The following is a 24,092-nucleotide window of genomic DNA, read 5'->3' on the forward strand; positions in this document are numbered from 1 at the left end:
TAAATAAATATGAAGTTTATTGGGCCTCCAACTTCGAGCCTAGTATGCATTGGGAGAAAAGAAAAAAAAATGTTTAGAAGAAATTAAGCTAAAAAATTGCTATTAATGTGATTATTAGTTAAAACATTAAACCAAGCCTAGTAGTCATTGACATATGTACATATTGCATATACTCAGCGATTTATTCTAGAAATCTCGAGTGGGCTTGAGCCCATCCAAGCTTATGTGTAAATATGCCCCTGCTTGTTCAGAAGAGCCGTATCCTAATTCATTTTTACATATATGGCACGTTACAGCTTAGTTTACAAGCTTATTTACCTATCATCACAAGTTCACAGTAAATCATTGATATAGATATTACGAGTACATGTGATTTTAAAAGCAAAGCATCATAGTTGATTTTTAACCAATTTCCAAATACTTTCACAAGAATAGAGAGAAGTTGGTGAGTGATGACTAGTCTTGTTTCGTTATTGTATAATACGATCATACTTTAGACTAAAGTTTACGGTTTACCAACACTTTCCTCGACTCTTCTATATAGCCCTAGTTCGCTAGGAAGACCGATCTCAAATGGTATGAAATGGCGCCAGTGGTCCACATGGGAAGCCCAATCTTCAGTTTATTCTACACTGCATGAAGGCACCAAATCTAGGTAGGATTACATTCACATCATAAAAAGAGACGAGATTCAAACACAAACACAAACACAAACTTAAGCTTATGCAAAGAGTCAGAGACAAACACAAACTAGGCTGGGTCAAACCTCCCGGCAACTTGCTCAGGATATTTAGAAACCAAAAATATTCCATTTCTCAATTCAACAAAGGAATAGAAACACACTCATTTTGGTCGTATATTAATCACTGAAATATAGAACACCGACAAACAATCAGCTCAAGTTGGTAATCCAATATATAGTACATCTCACCCATGCTTCAAACTCATAAAACCGATATTGCTGACCTGGTTATGCAACCTTATACGTCATACAGGAGTAATCCCATCCCCAAAAAAAATCCCAAAGAAAACTGGAGTGGCATTTGTGCATAAAGTCAAGACTTGTGTCCATAACTACCTTTGCCCCTGCTTCGGCCTCTTCCTCTGAACATCAACTACGCAAACATGTACATATTGCTCTTGAAAAAGAATAAACCAAAGCACAGAAACGCCTATGTAGACAATTAAAATCCAATCAGGCCCCATATATGCAGCTCTCCAGAAAAAGAAAAAAATGGGCCAACAGCAGAACTTTATCTGATAATGAAGCCACCAACTAGCTCCCCAGATTCCCCCTGCCCCTTCCACGGTTCCACCTACTTCCAGATCCGCGTCCTCTCCAAGTTGAGTCGCGAGGCTCTGAGCGGCTGTAACTTCTCTCAGAGGGTCCACTTGTTTTTAGGTTATCTACTCTTCTAGTTGACTGTCTCCTTGTACGTGGTTCACTTCTAGGAGAATGTGACCTATAACCGTTGTCCTCTTCATAGGACAATGGTTGAATCTCTTGCAAATCAGGTTCTGGAGCATACCAAACTGGCCGCTTGGATTCATCCATTCTTCTAAATGTGATTGATATCCTAAGAGATACACAAAGGTGTGAATAACCTGAACAAATTCATTAGTACAATTACTCTATGAAGACTACAGTTTTGACTCTTACCGCTTCGTAGGTACTGCAGGCACACAATGCTTAGCCACATCAGCGCCTCTTCCATTTAAAACCAGAACAGATCTGCAGTGGAAAAGGCTAACTACTAAGATCTAGAGTTCATGGAAATGTTGATGCAAACGTGAAAAATTGATATCATTATATGCAGCGGCATGCAACAGGTACATGATGACGCTAAACAAGGACAGCAAAAGCACAGACATAATCAGGAAAGCATACTTACCCAACTGGCAAGGGGATTTTAAGTGGGCCCTCAAACTCACCAGCATCAATAATCTTTAAGTTCGTTCCAAAAAGTATATTGCACTCACTAAGAAATGAAACGGTACAAAATGGTCGAACAAAGTCATGGTTGTCAATGTGCGGAGGGATACAGTCCCCTTCCTCGTATATGTTGACAATGCAACTATCAGGTATACATGTCTGAGGAAGCACATGCCATCTAACCAGCCTCCTAATGATAACCTTAAAAAGACTGGGTAAAGGATCTACCATTTCGTCCTGGAGGATACCAGGTGGATTACCATTTTTATCCTGCAACAAGAAGAGCACATAAGAAGCAACATGTTAAACTTAGACACATTTCATAGTTCTTTTGAACACAGTTTTCTAGCTATTATTATTTGTTCTTTGAGACCTTTCTGTAATTATAAAGATACTCACAACATGGCATTGTCAACTAAGAAAAAAAAGTATATCAGCTAAAATATAAGGTCAACAAATATATACATGTCATCCATCAGAAAGACATACCACTGCATAATTGTAGCAACAACCAAACTGAATGGTTACACGACCCTTGCCCTTCATCCACTTTCGTGGTGCAGTAAAAGTTCGTGCTGCAAGAAGTTAATAGGTTAGCAAATAGCATGTACATTTCAGTGATTTCAGTCATTTCACAACTAGGAAATGAAATCCGCACATGAGAAATGGAAATGAAATTTAGAGAAATCTTAAGAGTATGATTCAAGTCTCCTATATTTGTATGCACCAAATAGCCATATTATAGGGATAGATAGATAAAATAAAATTATTAAATAAAAAAAAATCATGCCGTTTATGCATGTGCAACATACTAGCATAAGAATCTATTAGTTTGGATGGATTTGTATTTGTCAATCAAAAGCAACTAAAAGGTTATATTGGGGAAAAAACAAAGACCCAGGAAAGATGAAAGTCAATACTAAGTAGTCATTTTGATAACCAATAGGGATACTACACATCATTTTATAATAGCTTCAGTTGCTCTATCAGGAATTGGAGCCAAGAATCCTTCTCAACAAGGGGATGCGGCACCATTATGTTACAAGAGCCAACTGAAAACTTGAACGAATATATAGACAAAGTTAAGGACAACCTGAACTTGAAGCCCATAACCATAGAATCATTAAATATAGCAACCACAGCCGTTCAATGGATCAAGCAACAGACCTAACCCGGAAAAAATAACTAATCTAGAGAATTCAAATGTCTTTCAAGGCAAGTCACATTTTTTGCAGTAAAGTATTTACACTTTTCAACTCTCTTTTTTTAACTCGATATATAAAGCTCATGTATCAAGTTGTCATCCCTAAAAGGCTAATGTATTAAGTTATATTTAGTTCAGTGTTACCAATGATGTTACCTTCTGCTATGAGTACCATATAAAGATCATGAATCATGCATAAATATCAACGAATCTTACTGGAAGTTAATAAATATACTGATAAACACTGCAAATAGAACTCGACTCATTTTCCAAAAGCAAAAACTAACCTTTCAATTCACCATTTCTGCCCTTCTTTTCGAGGTCATAAATATAATCAACTATCCTCTTCTGTTCTGCTGCACTGAAGATACCAGTGTGAAGCTCCAGCCCCTCTACAACGTTAACATATTTCCCTTTAAACCTCTCAAGAGATTCAAAATCTTTCTTCCTCTTCACACTCATGAACCTAATGTGCTCCCTCTGCTCCCTCGGCAATGTAGACTTTGTTATCCTCAAGTCACCAGCAGAAGCATTTACACTAACCAACCGCTTATTCAACTCCTCCTCTTCCTCCAGCTCGTCTTCCTGTGCCATATCGGCCCACGACATTCGAGTATTTGAAGTCCCCACAGAGGAGGATTTCGAAGCCAGGCCACTGGTAGAAACTTCCTGGTAGGGTTCCGATACCCCATCCGTCCCCTCCTTCCAACTACCTAGCGAATTCATGTCGTAGTTATCATCATAGTCATCATCGCCATCACCATTATCACTAGCCTCCTGCAATTCCTTGCTTTTTGGTGTCAAACCACTCGAATTCTCATCCGGATTAGACATCTTAGAATCACCGCTAACTTCTACAAAACCAATCACAGTAAAATCCCAATAAGGCCATGCAACATAACAGCTACAAATTCAAACTCAATTACAGTTATTCAAACACAGAAAAAAAAAAAAAATTACTCAGAATTTCCTTTAAAGTTTTTACATGATTAATTTCACTGAAATTTCAAATTCTTTACTGCTCTTAGTTGGATAATTTTCCTAAATCGAAACCATAAAGATTGAGAATTTACAAATTTGTAGCCCTAACTAGGGGTACCTGGGCCGAGAGAGCGGACGCGATCGGCGAGAGCGGTGGCGCAGCCGTGGCAGAGATCTCTGGTGAGGAAAGGAAGCCACGTGGTGAGGAACTCCGACGCGATTCGGAGCTCCGACGGCTGGTAACCGACGAGAAACGGGTCGATGGGTTCGTCTCGGTTGTTGCCGTCAGTCATGGTTCGACTCGGGTCGCTCCGGCGAGTCGACTCGGCGAGTTGGATTTTGCTTGGAGTGGAAGACTAGACGGGTAGACTGGGCTTTTTCTTTTCTATTTTTTGTGGAGGTTGGAATCACAAGTTTTCGTGGGTGAGTATGGGGATGTGGAGGTCTTTTGTGGCTTAGATTTGGATTTTCTAGGGTTTTTGGTGAGGTGGGGTCAGGGTGGGTGATGGGAGGAGCATCTTCGATTCGGTTTGGATTTTGGACTTCTAACAGTTGATCGGACACGTGTAGCGTGGTTGGGATAGAAAGAACTCCTACTTTACCAAATCATAGATTTCCTTTTTTTAATTATTTTTTATTCTTTTATGAATAATTTTCCCTCCTAGAAAACATTTAAAGCAGAATGTCTGTGGTAGTGTTGTGGAGATATGGGACTTCTTCTTCTATCAGTTCTATGGGGCTTGTTGATGTATTTGCTTTTGGAGTCAAGGTTGTTGGTATTGGTTAGGATGTTCAAAAATTCAACGTGCGGTAGATAGTTGGGCCGTATTGTCGTAGAATGAGACAATTTTCAATAGGAAAGATGTTCATTGTCCAACCGGAAAATGAAATATCAGAGGGCAGTGGACGAATGACATGAAATGGGCATGTGACTATAGGGATGTGGAGATTCTTTGGTCGCATCCGGTTTTACCTGTATGGCAAAGTTTGCCTTATCGAAGACTTTCTCCACATGATTATAATCAGGCAGTGCATTGTTAAGTTGTGAGCTATGACTAATTTTTTTTTTTTTAATCTCATGTGTGCGGTGAGATGGGTTAGCTTGGGTATGCGGTATACAAATTTTATATGTAATGGTTAAACATTATTCAGCAAAAATTTAAAAAAGGCGTTCAGTTAGCTAAATAAGATTAGCCGATATTTAGGCTATTCTAATTCACTAATCACCACTGTAATCCCTACTCGTAAACTCCTAGTTATATAGCTAATGAGTAATGAGAGGATTAATTTGTTAGTCCAGTGTCCTTTTTATTGGTGTAAAGCCCATTTAAAGCCCAACTGAACTATTCTTAAGCACATCCTCAGACGGAGGAAAAAGGAATGAAAGGATAAAGCCGAGGATAAGCAAATTCATCCACTCGCTGCTGCAGCTTCAACTCTGCAACAACAATGGAAGCTAAACTCCTCCATCTCCTTGCTTCAAAACCAGTTGCACCACCCAACCTCGCCCTCGCCAAACCTACCTGTAACCACATCTTCCCACCCACCCGGCCGCACCATCTCAGAATCACTCCTATCTGCAGTAGCAGTGATGGTGGTAGCAGTACTAGCCCCGACACTACTGACAGCAACAGCGCGCCAACGCCGACAGACACCGTGGGAATACGGTTCAAGAAGAGGTCTAGAAAGAAGGCGAAGCAGCAGAGAGAGCAGAGGGAGGGTGAAGGCAGTGGTGAACGGTTCATCAAGGCTGAAGCTGATGTTCCGAAGAAGTGGGAGGAAATGAGCCTGGGGGAACAGGCCTTGGAGCTTTACTTGGGGGAGAAGGGTTTGCTGTATTGGATAAACAAGTTTGCTTATGCTTCCATCTTCATTGTTATCGGAGCTTGGATTCTCTTCAGGTTCGTCGGGCCAGCGCTTAACCTTTACCAGTTGGACTCGGCTCCTCTTTCTCCTTCTGCCATCCTCAAGGGTTCCTGAGCTGAGATTCACATTTCATCAATACAACCACAAACACAAGAAATGAAGTCAATCGTCTAAACCCAGTTTCCTTTTCTCTTTTTCCAAAGAGATTTTGTACTTTTGGTTTTGATATGATGATCTTACACCAGACTTTGTTCAATCTCAAGTGGACGATTCAAAATATATTTAGTTAAGCTACAAAAATGTGTCTGTGTTTTCAAATATGTAGTACAAATTTCTCAATTCAAAGGAATTTATCAACTCGTAAATTACATCCTTGGCTACTAAAGATTGATATATCAATCTACTATATTTAGTTAAGCTACAAAAATGTGTCTGTGTTTTCAAATATGTAGTACAAATTTCTCCATTCAAAGGAATTTATCAACTCGTAAATTACATCCTTGGCTACTAAAGATTGATATATCAATCTACTATCTTTATATCCCATAGAGATCTAAAAGTGTACATGACCTTGTTCATCTTTCCCTCCACAAAGTACAACAGGCAAAACTGAAACAAAATTTCAATAGTATTCATACTACTTTTTAGTTTTGAAGACTACATGACATTGACTGGCTGAGCAGCTGCATCTCTTTCGGTCTTGCATCTGCAGGAAAACAAGAGTTTCAAAATTTAGAGCAGATTCTACCGTACAATGCAGATCATTTACATGGTGCAGTATATATAGTACATTCGTTAATTGCAAAAAATGAAATACCGAATATTTAATTTGGAACTATTGGTCTACGATTTTGAAATTTCTGTTCTTAATACTAGAACATAGCAAAAGAAGAATTGAGAAACTGGTTTCATTAGTCCCAAGCCAAGAATAATCAGGCAAAAATCATTAGGATGTATTATTAATGCCATAAGAAGGGAAAAACCACTACTTAATACAAAGTTGGTAAAATCCAAGAATACGATACTATGATTGAAGTAATGAATGTCAATGTTTAGTTATGCTTAGTGAACAGGCTACCTATTGCAACTTAATCGAGATGCATAATTGTGATTGTCGCAATTTGTGCACATCCAATCCCCATTACGCCATTGCTTTGCTCTGCTAAGTCAATTAAATACAAGTAAGAAAACCTGGTCACAGAAGCTGATTTAAAATCCCACAAAAAGATGATTCTGTGGGAAAACTACACTCATCATAATTTACATCACCCAGATAAGATGTAAATTAGGATATTCCACCACTGAATCTCCACAGTCAAAAGTGAACACCCAAAAGGCAAGACTAAAGTGGCTATCTTGTGATTTAAGATTGTGAGATCCATATTAAAAAATATGTGAACTAAACTGAAAACAGAAGAACATGAAAATATTGTTTTATATTCATTTAAGACTTATAGAATGTTCTTAAAAAGATCTGCAATTGTTAAAAAAAAAAAAAAAAGATTAAAAAGATCTGCATATTAAAAACATTGTTTAAAGAAATGGAAGCTGTTGCTCAAGTATGCATATGTAAAAGGTAAAGCTGATTGCAAACTTACCCTTTCCCAAAGAGTGTAGGTGTCGTTGCATGCTGTGTTAATGGCATGGGGACTTGCAAATTTGGAGCCCCAACTGAGTTCAGACCAGGATAATGACCGTAAGGTCCAGCTATGGGATGACCCCTGGCCCCTACCACCTCAAACCCAGGATAAGATTGCTGCTGCCCAATTGCCTGCAAATTGTGAGCAGAATAAGGAGAGGAGGAGGAAGGAGGAGCATAGGACATAAGACATTGTATCTTAATTACCATTTTGGAATCTAAGATGCCATAAAGTAGTAAATGGTCCTTACATGTCCCAAGTTCAATCTCTTGTTATCCCAATCATTAACAAACTCTTCAGATGCTAACCGTTTGATTCCAAGAGCTTTATACAGAAAAAGAGGTACAAAAATAAGTGACAATAGTTACAGACTACGATGCACAGTGCTTAAAAAGAAAACCAATTAGACAGACAAAAAAATTTTAAAATCAAGTTTTATATCATATTTTAAGTAGAAAGATAGAGATTCTCAAGTGCTTCTAAACATATATGTAAAGCAATAAAATAGTTATGCTGGTAAAGATTGATTGTACCTGGAGGAAAGGCATTGCACCTTTTGCACTGCAGATAAAACCAAAGTTGGATCAAATCTCAACAGTTGAGCACATAATAACGTTTCCTTCAAATGTTAACGTAGCATCACCATACCTGGGTACGAGACTGGTAATTATGAAAACCACAGCTACATATCCAGTCACCAGAGCGAAATCCTTTCGGAATCTCATTACCAGGGTTTGCATACGGAAGTCCAGCATTATGGATTCCACCTACGGGCAAAGCAGAACCCGGCTGGACTCCATACTTATCAACCCCTGGCCAGTTCGAGTTCAGAGGAAACGGCTGCTGTGGAGGACCATTCCCCATCACTCCAAAACTCATCTTTGGATCCAATCCTCCTTGGCCTCGGCCCAAATAATTTGAATAAGCCGGGAGAGAAGTTCCGGGCATTGCAATGGCCGGCATTGCTGCTAACTCCTTATTTTGTCCGCACTTTTTGCACTTCTCTCTTGATGCATAATTGTTGTTAGTGCAACCTATTGATCATCCCCATTGCCAAACAACACCCAACCCCACAATGCAGCGAAACAAGGAAGACGCCATGTATACACGCACACCAACCAACCAGTCCATCCCAAACCCAAAACACATCACCCAGTTTTCATCACAAATTCAAAACATAAACACCAAAAAAAAAAAAAAATTTCAATTTTCCATTCCCGTTTCGAATTGTAAAAAACAGATTAGCTGGTAGATAGTAACAATAAGATATAAAAACCCTTAAAACCCTAGAATCATCCCGGAATTGAATATAAAAGAGTGAGAGGGCTAACCGGTGCAGATCCAATCGCCGATACGGGGGAGCCATTTGGAGTCTGCGGGGGTTTTGGTGTCGACGAGGAGACGAGGCTGGCGGCAGCGATTGCAGTAGGATCTGAAGGCGTAGTTTCTGTTTCTGCATCCACCGCATTCCCAATCCCCTTCTCTTCCTTCGGCCATTAGTTCCTTCGGTGTTGCTAATTCCTAGTGTGACTGTGACTGAGTTTGTGTAATAAGCTGAAGCTGAAGCTGAACAAGGAGGAGTGGGAAGAAGGAGAAGGATCCGTACGGAGGTTGTCACGCGATCTCGCGCCCTTGACCTGCAGGATAATATGGGCCGATCGGGGCACCGATTGGAGTATTGGGCTGGAACTCTTCCCTTTTTTTAACCAATGATGTAATATTTATAAGATGATCTCAATATTTAATATTTATAATTAATATTTTTATTAATAACTTAAGAGTGTATTTAATAGATAGTATTTTTCTCTCTAACGACTGCCGTCTTCTTCCAACCTAGGGTTTCATTCCCTTCATCTTAGTCTCGTCCGGCGGCTCCCGCGCCGAGCGGGGAGTATTGAGTTTGTCAATGGAGCTGAGTGACTCTTGCAAGTTTGAGTTTCTCTGGGATCGTCGGGATTGGGGTTTCCGGTGGGAGGTCGGTGTCGGATTCTAGATTGCAGCTCTGAGGCTATGGAGGTCGCGGCACAAGTCCCTTACGGCGGCTGCGTGAAGGGGGAGATCGACTGCTTGGGGTGCTGCAGATCCACATCTGGTGGGATTTGGGTTTGTGTTCTGTACACCGGGTCTCGTTCGAACTTCTTGCAGCGTCGTCGAGGTGGCAAAACGATGGGGTCTGCTTGGATGGCTGGTGGGGGTTGTGGTAGGGGAGGTGGTCGTTTTTGCAGCTGTGCAGCTTCTGCCCTAGCAGAGGAGGTGGTGTTTGGGCCTGAGATGGGCTGTTCCTTTTGGACCTTGGGCTGGCTTTTCTTTTGGGCTCAACTATTGCTTTATGGTTTATGTTTTTACTTTTCCAATAACTCCCTATTTTTGGGCAGATAGTGGGCTTCGGCCCAAGAAAGGCTGGCTAGGCTTAGTCAGCATAAGTCTGCACGATTATGGTTTCTTTTTACACCAAGTTAATGAATCTCCTGGAGTACCACAATTGAGTGCATTGACGAAGGGAGATTCAAGATAGTTTTCTTAGTGTAAGCTGAGATTTGTAGTTGTGTAGGCTCTTGTATAAGTGAGCTTCATTGTACTAGTGGATGGTACCCGTATTCCCTTAACTGCTTGACCACTGATTTAGGGTACAAGCATATAGGGTTTATTTGTATGTGTCGTTCTGGCTTTGGGATTAAATGAAATCTCTATTACCCTGTCAAAAAAAATAATATAATCTAACCATTCATTAATGTCGGTGCAAGTGCACGTCGGTGCACTGAATCCTTCCCATTAACTCAACAGATATGCAACAATTTTATTTTGGGTCTTGCTAAATGAACCCATAGCAAATGTCTAAATATACCCAATAATAAAAAATAGTCATCAGACCAAAAATAAAAAAAATAAAAAATAGTCAACTAATTTCCATTTTTAGCCCCATAATTGTACCCAACAATCTTCCTCCCTCCCCCAACTCTCCATCAGATTTCTCCAACTTGAAATGTAATCACTCTTTTGTTTTTTCTTTTTTGAGAAAAGGAAATATATTGATTGAAACAATTAGTTACGTACATAAGCAATAAGTATATCAGAGAGCCACTGTGGTCATATATTTATCTAAACTTGAAATGTAAAAAACAAAAAAGCATTCCTCACTAACATGTGCAATGCCTGATTACATTTGCTAGAATAATATGTACAAACTACTAAAAGGATTATTTTCACCTCTTCAATTAAGCTACTTTCTACTGAAAGATCAACATATTTTTTATTTAAATCAAAGACCACGAACAAGGAATCCAATTCCAGGATGATTTTGAAAGATTGAAATCTAGCTTGAAGCAGCGCTTGAAGTCCCAAAGCAGCAGCATATAGTTCAACATCCTTCACACTAAAACATCCAACCATTCCTTTAGATACTTGAAAGTAATGATTCACCATTTTCATCCCTTAAAACTGCACCCAAACCCCTTAACTTAAAGAAGGGGTGCCAGATGGGTAGTTGAATACTTGAATTTTTCAATCTACATGGAAATTGAGGATTTTTTTAACTATGCCTAAACCATGATTTTTTTTTTCTTTTCCCCTCCTTTTGGGTGGCCAATGTTTCAAAAATTGTGATATATACGTTGTCATGTTCTAATGTTATAAAATTTAGAGATTTGAAAACAAGTGAAGGTAGAGATTCATGACTAAAGATGTGGTACTCCTCTTGCAAAGCCGAAAACTCCTCCTTAGTTTCTTTGGACACCTTTTTCACTAAGGTTGAACTTGAGGTAAGGCCTATAAACGCAATCGCCCAAGACTGCAAATGACAGGACCCGCCCCGAATTTCACCCCGAAATCCGAAGAGGCCCTGCGGGGCCCACCTTAGAAGAAATTCTACCAAAAATTTGGCAGAACCTCTCCTAAAAATGGACTACCCAAAACCTGTAGAAAACATTTACACTTCTAAATCATCCATCCTTATTCTCCTGGAGCCACCCTGCTCCCCAAATAACATCAACTTCCAATTTCACAAATAACAATCTCAACCCACATTACAAGATTAATTTCACAGGTTATCAGAGCAATACTATTCCATTAGGTAGTAAAGAACACAGAAATAGAATGAGTACGCGGAAGCAATGCTGTTGGCTATGCCTCGACTCCATGTACGCCCGACCTCAATTAACCTAGCCTGCAAACTGGGCATTTGAAAACCGAAGGGCCCAGGGAAAAAGTAATTTAAAACACGTTAGTGTGAGTGGACAAAAATAAATAATTTAATATGAATAAAACAAAATAAAACTTCATACTTTCCCACATTTTTCGATATATAAAAAAAATCTGGATGCATGCAACATTTATAAAACACTTAAGAAAGTATTCCGAAAAACGTTGAACTCCAGAAAACCGACTAGCCCTGCTAGCCACAACAACAGAGTAAAAGATTGAAATTTCAATACTCGAAAATATAAGACCAGCCCCGCTGGTTAAGAAAACTCAGACTAGTCCCCGCTAGTCAAAAATAGTATAAGTAGGGGAAGATGATAGCCATACGAATGAGCCTCCCAGGCTCGGGTGATAGCCTCCCAGGCTAAAGTACTCCCATTACTCCCGTAATATACCCTTACGCCACTATGTGTAGCGATAGGATACTGGGCTTCAGAATTACTATCACAGAGACAGTAACCAGCGCCACAAAGGCGGAGGGCTTCGGTGATCCCATCACCTCGCCACAAAGGCGGAAGATCAATGCTAGTAATGATAAGTCACCCAAAGTATGGCAAAGGAAATCCGAAAACCAAGTAAATCCATAAGTACATAAAGCTTTCCCATCTCTCGTAAATGAATTTACAACGACGTGTCCCACACGCCAAGATAATCTCAAGTTCAAAATAAATAGGAGATAAATAAATATTACTCGTAAACCGGAACAAAATCAATTTCCAAAATCATCAACAAGGCATTCCCAATGCCAAAACCGAAGTCGATAAATAAATAAGAAATATAAATAAACCAACGGCGTGTCCCACACGCCAAAAATATTCTCGGGTCAATGATGAATAAGTAAGGAAGTTCAATAATGAACTAATATTTCATTTAGGAAAATACCATGGAAAATACTTTGTTGAAAAACAACATAATTCAAAGTTTCGAATCCAGGCATAACAAAATTAATATCCAAAAATCACAACCGGAATAAATCATAATCACTTCATGAAACTCATCAATGAAAGTAGTTCCTCGAGATAAATCGAAATCAGAAATCCGAAAACAATTATATGCTCAAAATGTAATATGATAAATAACTAGAGCATTACTTTAAGAAATAAATGCATGCATCATTATTTAAAAACAAAAGTCCACTCACAGTACTATTTCGATGATCATGCATTCGAGTTCCGTCATCGAGCAATAGCTCAGTACGACGCCCTATATATAAATATATTCCGTGAATAACTATTCTAATTAAATACGATTCTCAAAATTGAATCATCATAATCATCTCCCCAATTCTTCTCGGATTCAGCCCAAATTATACCACTAATACCAATTCGTTAATTTAAAGGTTCCAAGGCAGAACCGAGAGATATCCGAAGGTCGGATTCTCGTAATTTGATAATCGAAACCCTAAACTTCAAAAATTCATAATTAATTCCAAGTTTCCCCAAAAATTACCAAACTTCACATACAAGCTCTACACAATTTATAGGATTTAATGGGCTAAAAAAATAGAATTTAAATTACTATTTAAACGCCACCACTGTTCACACACCGCACTGTTCACGCATGACACTGTTCATGCGCGGCCAACTCCTCCTCCGGCCACCAAATTTCAACCACATAATCATCTCAACATTCTAAGCAGTTTTCATAACTGTGACCAAGAAAGAAAATACCTTGAAGTACTCCAATTTTGCCGATGAACACAAACCCGGAAATCTCCAAACCCACCAATTTCGAAATCCTTCAAATTCACCTTCCAAACGTGGAAATTTCAGCTAGAAGTCTTGAGGGAATATGATCAGTGACTCGAGGCGCTCCTAATAGAACCAATTTTCCCGCCGGAGATAGCCGAAAACTGGAGAATTTCACCGGAGAAGCAAATTGCTACAGTAACAATGATTGCATAAATTCGGGGTTTTCCGGCCAAATCACCGATACCCACTGATACCATCGTATATAGGAGGAAGAGACGGTCCAAGGACAACTGGAATCACATCAATCGGACGCCGGACGGTGAAGAAATCGGAAAAAGAAAAAGAGAGGGCGACGCGGGGGAAGAGGGAGAGGGGAGAGAGAGGGTCAGGGTAAGTTCTGAAAATGGGAACTTACCTCGGTAAGTTTCCTTATATGTAGAGAGTTACCATGAATAGTAAATTCACCTTTTCACTTATAACTTTCACATACGAACTCCGATTTTTACGTACCACATATGCACGCGCTCGGTTTAACGTCCTCTACAACTTTCATGAAGGAAATTTTCTCAAATTTTGACCCGAACAAAAAGTCAACTTTTATGGCCACTAAAAGTACCAAAACGATAGTAAAAGTGAAAATAGTTGTCGTTTACCGTCCAAATGACTAGTAAACGGATAAATTAAGATACGAGATGTTACAGCAAATTTCCAAGCCCGTAATTTCAAAAATCTTAATGTAACATTCTGAATAACATACGAATCATGATGCAGCATAGGCCTTTTATGAAGAAAGACAAATCCTATTCAACTAAATGGTATTAGACGTCTTTTATCATCTTATTATTAATCTTACTATAATTTATGCATAAATCAAAGGATTATTTTAATTTTCGGTTCTCAATTCTTAAATATATTAGCTTTGAACTTGTCATCCACAATTAATAAACTACAATTTCTATTCCATTGAAGAAGATTTGGTAGTGAGATTTTAACCGCTCCCATGGCCATAGTTGGAATTTGTCTTCCTTGGAACTAAAGAATTTCTTCCCTAGATTCTCCCTTCAAGTCGGAACAAAAAAGGCCAAAGCAAACACAATCCATCATCTTGCTAGTTCCCAAAAAAGGACAAGTACAACTTGATGTTTCTCTCTCTACTATTTAAATCCCAACCTCTTCTGCATGGCAATAACGAATCAACCGTATCATTCTTCAGAACCTTCGGCCGCTCACAATCACAAAGCCCTCGAGTCCTGTCTCCACGTCCTGATCCAAGAACTGAAACAAACAGTGCCTTCAAAATCTTTAAAAAGCCAAGAACGTCCCCAAATGTACATCGTTCTAAATGGTTCAAATTTCAAAGAAGAAGTTGCGTTGCAGATTTGTGTAAATGGTGGAAGGAGAAGAAAAATCTTATCACAGAGAGTCGAACACAAGCTGGGGTTGGCGGTTAATTCTGTTGCTATATATATCTCTCGTCGCCGCAGCTGCTACCCTCACTCTGCTAAGAAACTTCAACCGCTACTTCCATTCAAGTCAGGTGACTCAGCTCTCGGCTCGACCCGGACATGTAGTACAAAACTACGCCAACGCTCTTCAACTCGCCACCCAATTCTTCGACGCCCAAAAATGTAACCCTAATTCCCACAAACCCAGTTCTCTCAAAGTTGTGATCTTTCCTGTTGTTTGATGGTTTGGTTATTGTTGTTGTAGCTGGGAAGCTGATGAAGAACCGGGTCGAGTGGAGAGGCGACTTGGGGCTCCAAGATGGGAGTGAGGAGGGGTTGGACTTATCAAAGGGGATGTATGATGCTGGTGATCTTTTAAAGTTTGTGTTTCCTATGGCTTTCATTGCAACAATTTTGTCTTGGGCTATTCTTGAATATGGGGACCAAATGAAAGAGGTGAAGCAATTGGGTCAAGCCCATGACTCGCTGAAGTGGATCACTGATTACTTGATCAATGCACATCCTTCCCCAAATGTGCTCTATATCCAGGTACTCATTGCTTGCAAAGTTACAGTCTTTACCTTCAAATTTTAATCACGTGCTACAATCTCATGTCAAAAATGTGACACAATAAGATGACCATTAGTAATAGACCACTAGTAGTACTGATGTATTGGGGCTTGTTGAAACAATATGTTTTTATCTGGAAATGTCATAGTTCGTTTGAATTTTGGTGATTAAGTTGGAGACAATATCAGTGCTTGTTTATTATTTAGTAATGGACACGGTTTATTGTTCAACCACTCACCTTTTTCATGAGCAAGAATCAGCGTATTGAAATGTCTAATTATAGTTTCCTTATATGTAACATTAGGTAGGTGATCCTGAATTAGACCACAATTGTTGGTAAAGACCTGAAACCATGACAGAGAGAAGGCCTCTAGTTCAAATCAACACATCTTTCCCAGGAACAGAAGTGGCAGCAGAAACAGCAGCAACTATAGCATCAACATATCTTGTTTTCAGGAAAATTGACTCCTCATACTCAAAATCGCTCCTCAAGCATGTCGAGCAGCTATTTAATTTTGCCGATACTTATAGAGGTTCTTATAGTGCCAGCATACCCCAAGTGCAGGGGTTCTATAACTCTTCAGGATATGCAGATGAGCTATTGTGGGCAGCTACCTGGCTCTACCATGCAACTGGAGATCTGGACTACCTCAAGTATGTGACCGAACAGAACGGGTCGGCATTTGCTAACTGGGGAAGTCCATCTTGGTTTAGTTGGGATGACAAGCATGCTGCAACTAAAGTAAATTTAGTTCTTAATGTCCAATCATGTCAAAGTTGCCCTTTGTAGCTTCTAAGCCAAGTTACTATTTATGGTTACCAATTTTCTCTTTAGCTCTATTTTCCTATAGAATTACAAAGAAATATAAGTCAGTTTCTTCTATATATAAGCACCAGCCAACTCCACAGAGTTCTGTTTGTCCCATTGTGGAGCAGGTTTTGATGTCCAGGATAAGTTTCTTCGGTGCAAAAGAGCTCCCTATGGCAGAGAACCTTGATCTCCAGATGTACCGAAAAACTGCATAGGTCTTCTTGTGTGGACTTATTCCTGATTCGCCTACGGTCGCACCTGACAGAACAGACAGTAATGTTCCTAACAATAGTTCCTCTGTATCAAGCAAACACGTATTTCTTATCACATATTTATGAAATGGTGTGTGTATTTTGATGTAGATGGTCTGATATGGGTGGAAGAATGGAACTGTCTACAACATGCTATGTCTTCAGCCTTTCTAGCAGTTCTCTATAGCGACTACATGGTTACGTCTCAGACTGAAATGCTGTATTGTGATGGGAAAATTTACAAGCCCGAAGATCTTCGTAGCTTCTCCATCTCTCAGGTATTACTCAATTAGTAATGAGTTGTAACATTTGTCATTTTTCTTATATTGATCAAAACCACATTGCACAAATACTTGCAGGCAGATTATGCGTTGGGAAAAAATCCGATGAAGATGAGTTATCTTGTAGGGTATGGGGGTAACTACCCTCAACAAGTGCACCATAGGGGATCTTCAATTCCTGTTGATGCAGACACTGGCTGCAGAGATGGGTTTAAATGGCTATACTCCCCCGATCCGAATCCAAATGTAGCTGTTGGTGCCCTGGTTGGTGGCCCTTTTCAGAATGATAGCTATATGGATATCAGGAACAATTCAAAGCAAGGTGAACCAAGCACTTACAATAGTGCTCTCATTGTTGCCCTACTCTCTGGCTTAGTTTCCACTTCTTCGGTGCCCAAGCACTTATAATGAAAGCACTTAGCCACCTTGTATCATATGTAGAAATTTTGTGTGTACTTGTTTATAGCTCCTACCCTTTTTAGTGTTAGAGGTAGAGAATCTCATAGTAATCCCAGAAGTGATTTTGACCAATTTTCCTGGAAGTGTAAATATGAGTTTCAATAATGTAAGTAGTTTTTGTTGAAATGCCAATTCATTTAGTTCAGATATGAACAACTCACAGAGATATTGCTTCACTATACAATATCCAGATTAATGAACATTTAAGCTTCATTCAGATCACTTTGGTTTGGTTCAGGTTTAAGAACCATGTCCTAAAAGCAAACCCTTTCTTCATCTTCAATCAAACTTTGATTCATACATTTCAATAGTAACCACCATTTCACCCCAACACCTTCCTTGCCCTATCCACCTTAGTCCAACGTGATAGTAATTCTCCTGAATCCAAATTCTTCGTTTTTACGTTTCAAAAAAAATATTAAAAAACAAAAATCGTCAACATCACTACTTCACATCCCTAGCTAGAATTTAACTTTTAAGAAGTTATTTTTTGACAATTTACAAATTCCGATTCTTTCTATGCTATGATTGAAACGTTATGTGGTACATTAAATGTAAACCAACTCTCTATACCAAAAGACCAACTTCCCGTAGTTATAGACTAATTCGAAATCAAATTGAACTAGTCTACCAATGCATTAAGTATATCTATCTCTGCATCAAATTTATTTACTTAATTCATTAACATTAATACAAATGTATCATAAATGAATCCGAATTTTACAGTTATATAATGCCATTAGTCATTTTGGACCATGTTGAATTTTTTATTTTTTCCTGGCTTGGCTCTGAAGTGAAGCACCACTTGACCCATACATCTAGTTACATAGGTAATGACATTTATATTTCAGTTTTTTTAGTCACAATGATTCCTTATCCAGAGGACCACAATTTCTCCATTATTAAAACAATTGAAAAACTTTTTCAGAAATCCCACATTTTAATTTTTACTTTCCAAAGTAAAAGTACAGTAAAGAGCACAAAACCAGGGGCAAGCAGACCCTCAATTGCCCGAAATTGGAGATGGACCTAGGCTTCAGGTCATGGAACCACGTTCCCGCTTCGCCGGTTAGACTCGAGGGGAAGAATTTGCAGAAAAGTCTCTCATCATTCGTCTCTGTGGTCATCTGCTGCATGAACTTTCTGAGGTGATCCACTGGATCGGTGGTCCCATTGTACTGATGAAAAATAGGCGTAACGAACTTGCGCGGTTTCTCCACACTAAGAATTTCATAGATAAATGGGGACCTCCTTATCTCCCTTGCAGCGGCCGCAGCTAATTCTCCGAGATTAGTATTTCGCACTTCTCTCAACATTTTCTCTATCTGGGACCTCCAGCTTTCATCTTTGACATTCTTTGCTTTCTTCTGGCTGTTCTCTGGCACGGATCCCGAGCACCCTCCTGCTGAAATCTATGCGTCACCGTGAGCGGACTTTTTGGTGGGCTCCTCCTCTTCTTCTTCATCGCTTGAATCTCCGATTGGATCTTGCTCGCTCTCCTTCAGTTTCTGCCTACGGGCCTCTCGGAGCTCCTCCTTCTTTCGCAGTTGAGCGAGTTCCTCCTCCAACTTTTTCATTTTTTTGAGAATGCTTGCATTTTGGTCGTGTTGCGATCCACCAGATCCAGTCTCGTCGGGTGGATCCAGATTGAAACCTTCCACTCCCACCATGTTAGTGTTTTAGGGAAACGAGGTTTCCCACAGATGGCGCCAACTGTTGGTGAGGAAAAATTCCACAGAAAGTCCCCTCACCTACTTCTTCTGATTGGAGCGGGAGTGGGGATTTGTGTTCCAAGAACTGATTGACGATCCTTAGGGTAGGGCTTTGACTTGACTCTCTCTGCTTTTGAAAAGGAATGGGTGGGGGTACCTCCAAAAGGTATTCCGATGCTTAAGTTAGTAAGAGCTCAAGGTGTGATAGGTGTATTTTGGAAATGACTGCTTAACTCGAAAGTTTAACTCTCCTAGTATTTATAGATGAGCCCGACCAGATATTCCGACTTGTGCCTGTAGTGGCCAGCTTGATCCGCAAGTCACGCACGAGTGGATCCACGTCACCACTCTTTTGGCGTCCTGGGGAATTACCTTCGAATACTTGGGATTTTGGATAAGCCGAACGGATCAGTTGACCGATTCCGCTGCACCCATACCCATCTTGTGGGAATTGTACCTCGCCTCACCCAAATCCACCCTGAGGGAATCTTCTCCTCCTTGAGGGGATTGTGTCTCACCTCAACTAAATCCACCTCGTGGGAATCTTCTCCTCCTTGAGGGGATTGTGCCTCACCTCAACTAAACCCTCCTTGAGGGAATATATTGTGTTTCGCCCAACTTAATATTCCTTCATTGGCGGGATTACTCACCCTAGCTGTACCCAAAAGCTACCCTCGAAAACTTTTACTCCAACATTGATTGAAACAATTAGTTACGTACATAAGCAATAAGTATATTAGAGAGCCACTGTGGTCATATTTTTATCTAAACTTGAAATGTAAAAAACAAAAAACCTTTTTTCACTAACATGTGCGCTGCCTGATTATATTTTCTAGGACAATATGTACAAACTACTAAAAGGAAGAGGTGAAACATTATTTTCACCCTCTTCAATTAAGACACTTTTTACTGAAAGATCAACCCCTTTTTTCTTTAAATCAAAGACCACGAACAAGGAATCCAATTTCAGGATGATTTTGAAAGATTGAAATCCAGCTTGAAGCAGTGCTTGAAGTCCCAAAGCAGCAGCATATAGTTCAACATCCTTCACACTAAAACATCCAACCATTCCTTTAGATACTTGCAAGTAATGATTCACCATTTTCATCCCTTAAAACTGCACCCAAACCCCTTAACTTAAAGAAGGGGTGCCAGATGGGTAGTTGAATACTTGAATTTTTCAATCTACATGGAAATTGAGGATTTTTTTAACTATGCCTAAACCATGATTTTTTTTTTCTTTTCCCCTCCTTTTGGGTGGCCAATGTTTCAAAAATTGTGATATATACGTTGTCATGTTCTAATGTTATAAAATTTAGAGATTTGAAAACAAGTGAAGGTAGAGATTCATGACTAAAGATGTGGTACTCCTCTTGCAAAGCCGAAAACTCCTCCTTAGTTTCTTTGGACACCTTTTTCACAAAGGTTGAACTTGAGGTAAGGCCTATAAACGCAATCGCCCAAGACTGCAAATTTCCAAGCCCGTAATTTCAAAAATCTTAATGTAACATTCTGAATAACATACGAATCATGATGCAGCATACGTCTTTTATGAAGAAAGACAAATCCTATTAAACTAAATGGTATTAGACGTCTTTTATCATCTTATTATTAATCTTACTATAATTTATGCATAAATCAAAGGATTATTTTAATTTTCGGTTCTCAATTCTTAAATATATTAGCTTTGAACTTGTCATCCACAATTAATAAACTACAATTTCTATTCCATTGAAGAAGATTTGGTAGTGAGATTTTAACCGCTCCCATGGCCATAGTTGGAATTTGTCTTCCTTGGAACTAAAGAATTTCTTCCCTAGATTCTCCCTTCAAGTCGGAACAAAAAAGGCCAAAGCAAACACAATCCATCACCTTGCTAGTTCCCAAAAAAGGACAAGTACAGCTTGCTGTTTCTCTCTCTACTATTTAAATCCCAACCTCTTCTGCATGGCAATAACGAATCAACCGTATCATTCTTCAGAATCTTCGGCCGCTCACAATCACAAAGCTCTCGAGTCCTGTCTCCACGTCCTGATCCAAGAACTGAAACAAACAGTGCCTTCATAATCTTTAAAAAGCCAAGAACGTCCCCAAATGTACATCATTCTAAATGGTTCAAATTTCAAAGAAGAAGTTGCGTTGCAGATTTGTGTAAATGGTGGAAGGAGAAGAAAAAGCTTATCACAGAGAGTCGAACACAAGCTGGGGTTGGCGGTTAATTCTGTTACTATATATATCTCTCGTTGCCGCAGCTGCTACCCTCACTCTGCTAAGAAACTTCAACCTCTACTTCCATTCAAGTCAGGTGACTCAGCTCTCGGCTCGACCCGGACCTGTAGTACAAAACTACGCCAACGCTCTTCAACTCGCCACCCAATTCTTCGACGCCCAAAAATGTAACCCCTAATTCCCACAAACCCAGTTCTCTCAAAGTTGTGATCTTTCCTGTTGTTTGATGGTTTGGTTATTGTTGTTGTAGCTGGGAAGCTGATGAAGAACCGGGTCGCGTGGAGAGGCGACTCGGGGCTCCAAGATGGGAGTGAGGAGGGGTTAGACTTATCAAAGGGGATGTATGATGCTGGTGATCTTTTAAAGTTTGGGTTTCCTATGGCTTTCACTGCAACAGTTTTGTCTTGGGCTATTCTTGAATATGGGGACCAAATGAAAGAGGTGAAGCAATTGGGTCATGCCCATGACTCGCTGAAGTGGATCACTGATTACTTGATCAATGCACATCCTTCCCCAAATGTGCTCTATATCCAGGTACTCATTGCTTGCAAAGTTACAGTCTTTACCTTCAAATTTTAATCACGTGCTACAATCTCACGTCAAAAATGTGACACAATAAGATGACCATTAGTAATAGACCACTAGTAGTACTGATGTATTGGGGCTTGTCGAAACTATATGTTTTTATATGGAAATGTCATAGTTCGTTTGAATTTTGATGATTAAGTTGGAGACAATATCAGTGCTTGTTTATTATTTAGTAATGGACACGGTTTATTGTTCAACCACTCACCTTTTTCATGAGCAAGAATCAGCCTATTGAAATGTCTAATTATAGTTTTCTTATATGTAACATTAGGTGGGTGATCCTGAATTAGACCACAATTGTTGGCAAAGACCTGAAACCATGACAGAGAGAAGGCCCCTAGTTAAAATCAACACATCTTTCCCAGGAACAGAAGTGGCAGCAGAAACAGCAGCAGCTATGGCATCAGCATCTCTTGTTTTCAGGAAAATCGACTCCTCATACTCAAAATCGCTCCTCAAGCATGCCGAGCAGCTGTTTAATTTTGCCGATACTTATAGAGGTTCTTACAGTGCCAGCATACCCCAAGTGCAGGGGTTCTACAACTCTTCAGGATATGCAGATGAGCTATTGTGGGCAGCTACCTGGCTCTACCATGCAACTGGAGATCTGGACTACCTCAAGTATGTGACCGAACAGAACGGGCCAGCATTTGCTAACTGGGGAAGTCCATCTTGGTTTAGTTGGGATGACAAGCATGCTGCAACTCAAGTACATTTAGTTCTTAATGTCCAGTCATGTCAAAGTTTCCCTTTGTAGCTTATAGGCCAAGTTACTATTTATGGTTACCAATTTTCTCTTTAGCTCTATTTTCCTACAGAATTACAAAGAAATATAATTCAGTTTCTTCTATATATAAGCACCAGCCAACTCCACAGAGTTCTGTTTGTCCCATTGTGGAGCAGGTTTTGATGTCCAGGATAAGTTTCTTCGGTGCAAAAGAGCTCCTTATGGCAGAGAACCTTGATCTCCAGATGTACCGAAAAACTGCAGAGGTCTTCTTGTGTGGACTTATTCCTGATTCGCCTACGGCCGCACCTGACAGAACAGACAGTAATGTTCCTAACAATAGTTCCTCTGTATCAAGCAAACACGTATTTCTTATCACATATTTATGAAATGGTGTGTGTATTTTGATGTAGATGGTCTGATATGGGTGGAAGAATGGAACTGTCTACAACATGCTATGTCTTCAGCCTTTCTAGCAGTTCTCTATAGCGACTACATGGTTACGTCTCAGACTGAAATGCTGTATTGTGATGGGAAAATTTACAAGCCCGAAGATCTTCGTAGCTTCTCCATCTCTCAGGTATTACTCAATTAGTAATGAGTTGTAACATTTGTCATTTTTCTTATATTGATCAAAACCACATTGCACAAATACTTGCAGGCAGATTATGCGTTGGGAAAAAATCCGATGAAGATGAGTTATCTTGTAGGGTATGGGGGTAACTACCCTCAACAAGTGCACCATAGGGGATCTTCAATTCCTGTTGATGCAGACACTGGCTGCAGAGATGGGTTTAAATGGCTGTACTCCCCCGATCCGAATCCAAATGTAGCTGTTGGTGCCCTGGTTGGTGGCCCTTTTCAGAATGATAGCTATATGGATATCAGGAACAATTCAAAGCAAGGTGAACCAAGCACTTACAATAGTGCTCTCATTGTTGCCCTACTCTCTGGCTTAGTTTCCACTTCTTCGGTGCCCAAGCACTTATAATGAAAGCACTTAGCCACCTTGTATCATATGTAGAAATTTTGTGTGTACTTGTTTATAGCTCCTACCCTTTTTAGTGTTAGAGGTAGAGAATCTCATAGTAATCCCAGAAGTGATTTTGACCAATTTTCCTGGAAGTGTAAATATGAGTTTCAATAATGTAAGTAGTTTTTGTTGAAATGCCAATTCATTTAGTTCAGATATGAACAACTCACAGAGATATTGCTTCACTATACAATATCCAGATTAATGAACATTTAAGCTTCATTCAGATCACTTTGGTTTGGTTCAGGTTTAAGAACCATGTCCTAAAAGCAAACCCTTTCTTCATCTTCAATCAAACTTTGATTCATACATTTCAATAGTAACCACCATTTCACCCCAACACCTTCCTTGCCCTATCCACCTTAGTCCAACGTGATAGTAATTCTCCTGAATCCAAATTCTTCGTTTTTACGTTTCAAAAAAAATATTAAAAAACAAAAATCGTCAACATCACTACTTCACATCCCTAGCTAG

At 39.6% G+C, this 24,092-nt stretch overlaps 4 protein-coding genes and 1 pseudogene across 6 annotated transcripts; 3 read left to right on the forward strand and 2 right to left on the reverse strand.

The window, feature by feature from the left end:
• Nucleotides 1–750: 750 nt before the first annotated feature.
• LOC112187833 (RNA demethylase ALKBH9B) lies at nt 751–4,547 on the reverse strand. Of its 2 annotated transcripts, XM_024326784.2 has the most exons (6): nt 4,237–4,547; nt 3,425–3,991; nt 2,423–2,508; nt 1,893–2,203; nt 1,661–1,732; nt 751–1,577 (listed from the first exon to the last, which is right to left on the reverse strand). In XM_024326784.2, exons 1-6 carry the CDS (start codon nt 4,409–4,411, stop codon nt 1,277–1,279), a joined length of 1,512 nt encoding a protein of 503 aa, XP_024182552.1. In that variant the 5' UTR covers nt 4,412–4,547; the 3' UTR covers nt 751–1,276. The 2 variants fall into 2 exon arrangements, with proteins under 2 accessions (XP_024182552.1, XP_024182553.1); XM_024326785.2 differs by lacking the exon at nt 751–1,577 and having other exon boundaries at nt 1,657–1,732.
• Nucleotides 4,548–5,465: 918 nt separating this feature from the next.
• Nucleotides 5,466–6,277, forward strand: LOC112187963. The gene has a single exon (XM_024326945.2). It carries the CDS (start codon nt 5,568–5,570, stop codon nt 6,096–6,098), a length of 531 nt encoding a protein of 176 aa, XP_024182713.1. The 5' UTR covers nt 5,466–5,567; the 3' UTR covers nt 6,099–6,277.
• A 77-nt stretch (nt 6,278–6,354) lies between these two features.
• LOC112187962 (uncharacterized RNA-binding protein C17H9.04c) lies at nt 6,355–9,315 on the reverse strand. 2 transcript variants are annotated; one of them, XM_024326943.2, is made up of 7 exons: nt 8,956–9,315; nt 8,273–8,658; nt 8,158–8,185; nt 7,875–7,948; nt 7,583–7,755; nt 7,063–7,143; nt 6,355–6,690 (listed from the first exon to the last, which is right to left on the reverse strand). In XM_024326943.2, the coding sequence occupies exons 1-7, from the start codon at nt 9,119–9,121 to the stop codon at nt 6,642–6,644; spliced, it is 957 nt and encodes a 318-aa protein (XP_024182711.1). In that variant the 5' UTR covers nt 9,122–9,315; the 3' UTR covers nt 6,355–6,641. The 2 variants fall into 2 exon arrangements, with proteins under 2 accessions (XP_024182711.1, XP_024182712.1); XM_024326944.2 differs by lacking the exon at nt 7,063–7,143.
• A 5,584-nt stretch (nt 9,316–14,899) lies between these two features.
• Nucleotides 14,900–17,278, forward strand: LOC112187960 (annotated as a pseudogene).
• Nucleotides 17,279–21,196: 3,918 nt separating this feature from the next.
• LOC112187996 (endoglucanase 2) lies at nt 21,197–23,576 on the forward strand. The gene is made up of 6 exons (XM_040513254.1): nt 21,197–21,437; nt 21,521–21,828; nt 22,130–22,585; nt 22,723–22,909; nt 22,999–23,165; nt 23,247–23,576. The coding sequence occupies exons 1-6, from the start codon at nt 21,197–21,199 to the stop codon at nt 23,574–23,576; spliced, it is 1,689 nt and encodes a 562-aa protein (XP_040369188.1).
• Nucleotides 23,577–24,092: the final 516 nt, after the last annotated feature.

Source organism: Rosa chinensis, chromosome 2 (assembly GCF_002994745.2).
Source record: "Rosa chinensis cultivar Old Blush chromosome 2, RchiOBHm-V2, whole genome shotgun sequence".
Classification (NCBI taxonomy): Eukaryota; Viridiplantae; Streptophyta; class Magnoliopsida; order Rosales; family Rosaceae; genus Rosa; species Rosa chinensis.

What these genes read in the sequence shown, in the direction of transcription:
- LOC112187833 (XM_024326784.2), bottom strand. Translation starts at nt 4,411, where the DNA reads ATGACTGACGGCAACAACCGAGACGAACCCATCGACCCGTTTCTCGTC. An exon ending in CAGAAATGGTGAATTGAAAG is followed by an intron (nt 2,509 to 3,424) that starts GTTAGTTTTTGC and finishes AACTTCTTGCAG; the next exon opens with CACGAACTTTTACTGCACCA. An exon ending in AAAATCCCCTTGCCAGTTGG is followed by an intron (nt 1,733 to 1,892) that starts GTAAGTATGCTT and finishes TTTCCACTGCAG; the next exon opens with ATCTGTTCTGGTTTTAAATG.
- LOC112187963 (XM_024326945.2), top strand. Translation starts at nt 5,568, where the DNA reads ATGGAAGCTAAACTCCTCCATCTCCTTGCTTCAAAACCAGTTGCACCA.
- LOC112187962 (XM_024326943.2), bottom strand. Translation starts at nt 9,121, where the DNA reads ATGGCCGAAGGAAGAGAAGGGGATTGGGAATGCGGTGGATGCAGAAAC. An exon ending in GTGCAATGCCTTTCCTCCAG is followed by an intron (nt 7,949 to 8,157) that starts GTACAATCAATC and finishes TTCTGTATAAAG; the next exon opens with CTCTTGGAATCAAACGGTTA. An exon ending in TCTCGATTAAGTTGCAATAG is followed by an intron (nt 6,691 to 7,062) that starts GTAGCCTGTTCA and finishes GTTTTCCTGCAG; the next exon opens with ATGCAAGACCGAAAGAGATG.
- LOC112187996 (XM_040513254.1), top strand. Translation starts at nt 21,197, where the DNA reads ATGGTGGAAGGAGAAGAAAAAGCTTATCACAGAGAGTCGAACACAAGC. An exon ending in ATTCTTCGACGCCCAAAAAT is followed by an intron (nt 21,438 to 21,520) that starts GTAACCCCTAAT and finishes TTGTTGTTGTAG; the next exon opens with CTGGGAAGCTGATGAAGAAC. An exon ending in CGCACCTGACAGAACAGACA is followed by an intron (nt 22,910 to 22,998) that starts GTAATGTTCCTA and finishes ATTTTGATGTAG; the next exon opens with ATGGTCTGATATGGGTGGAA.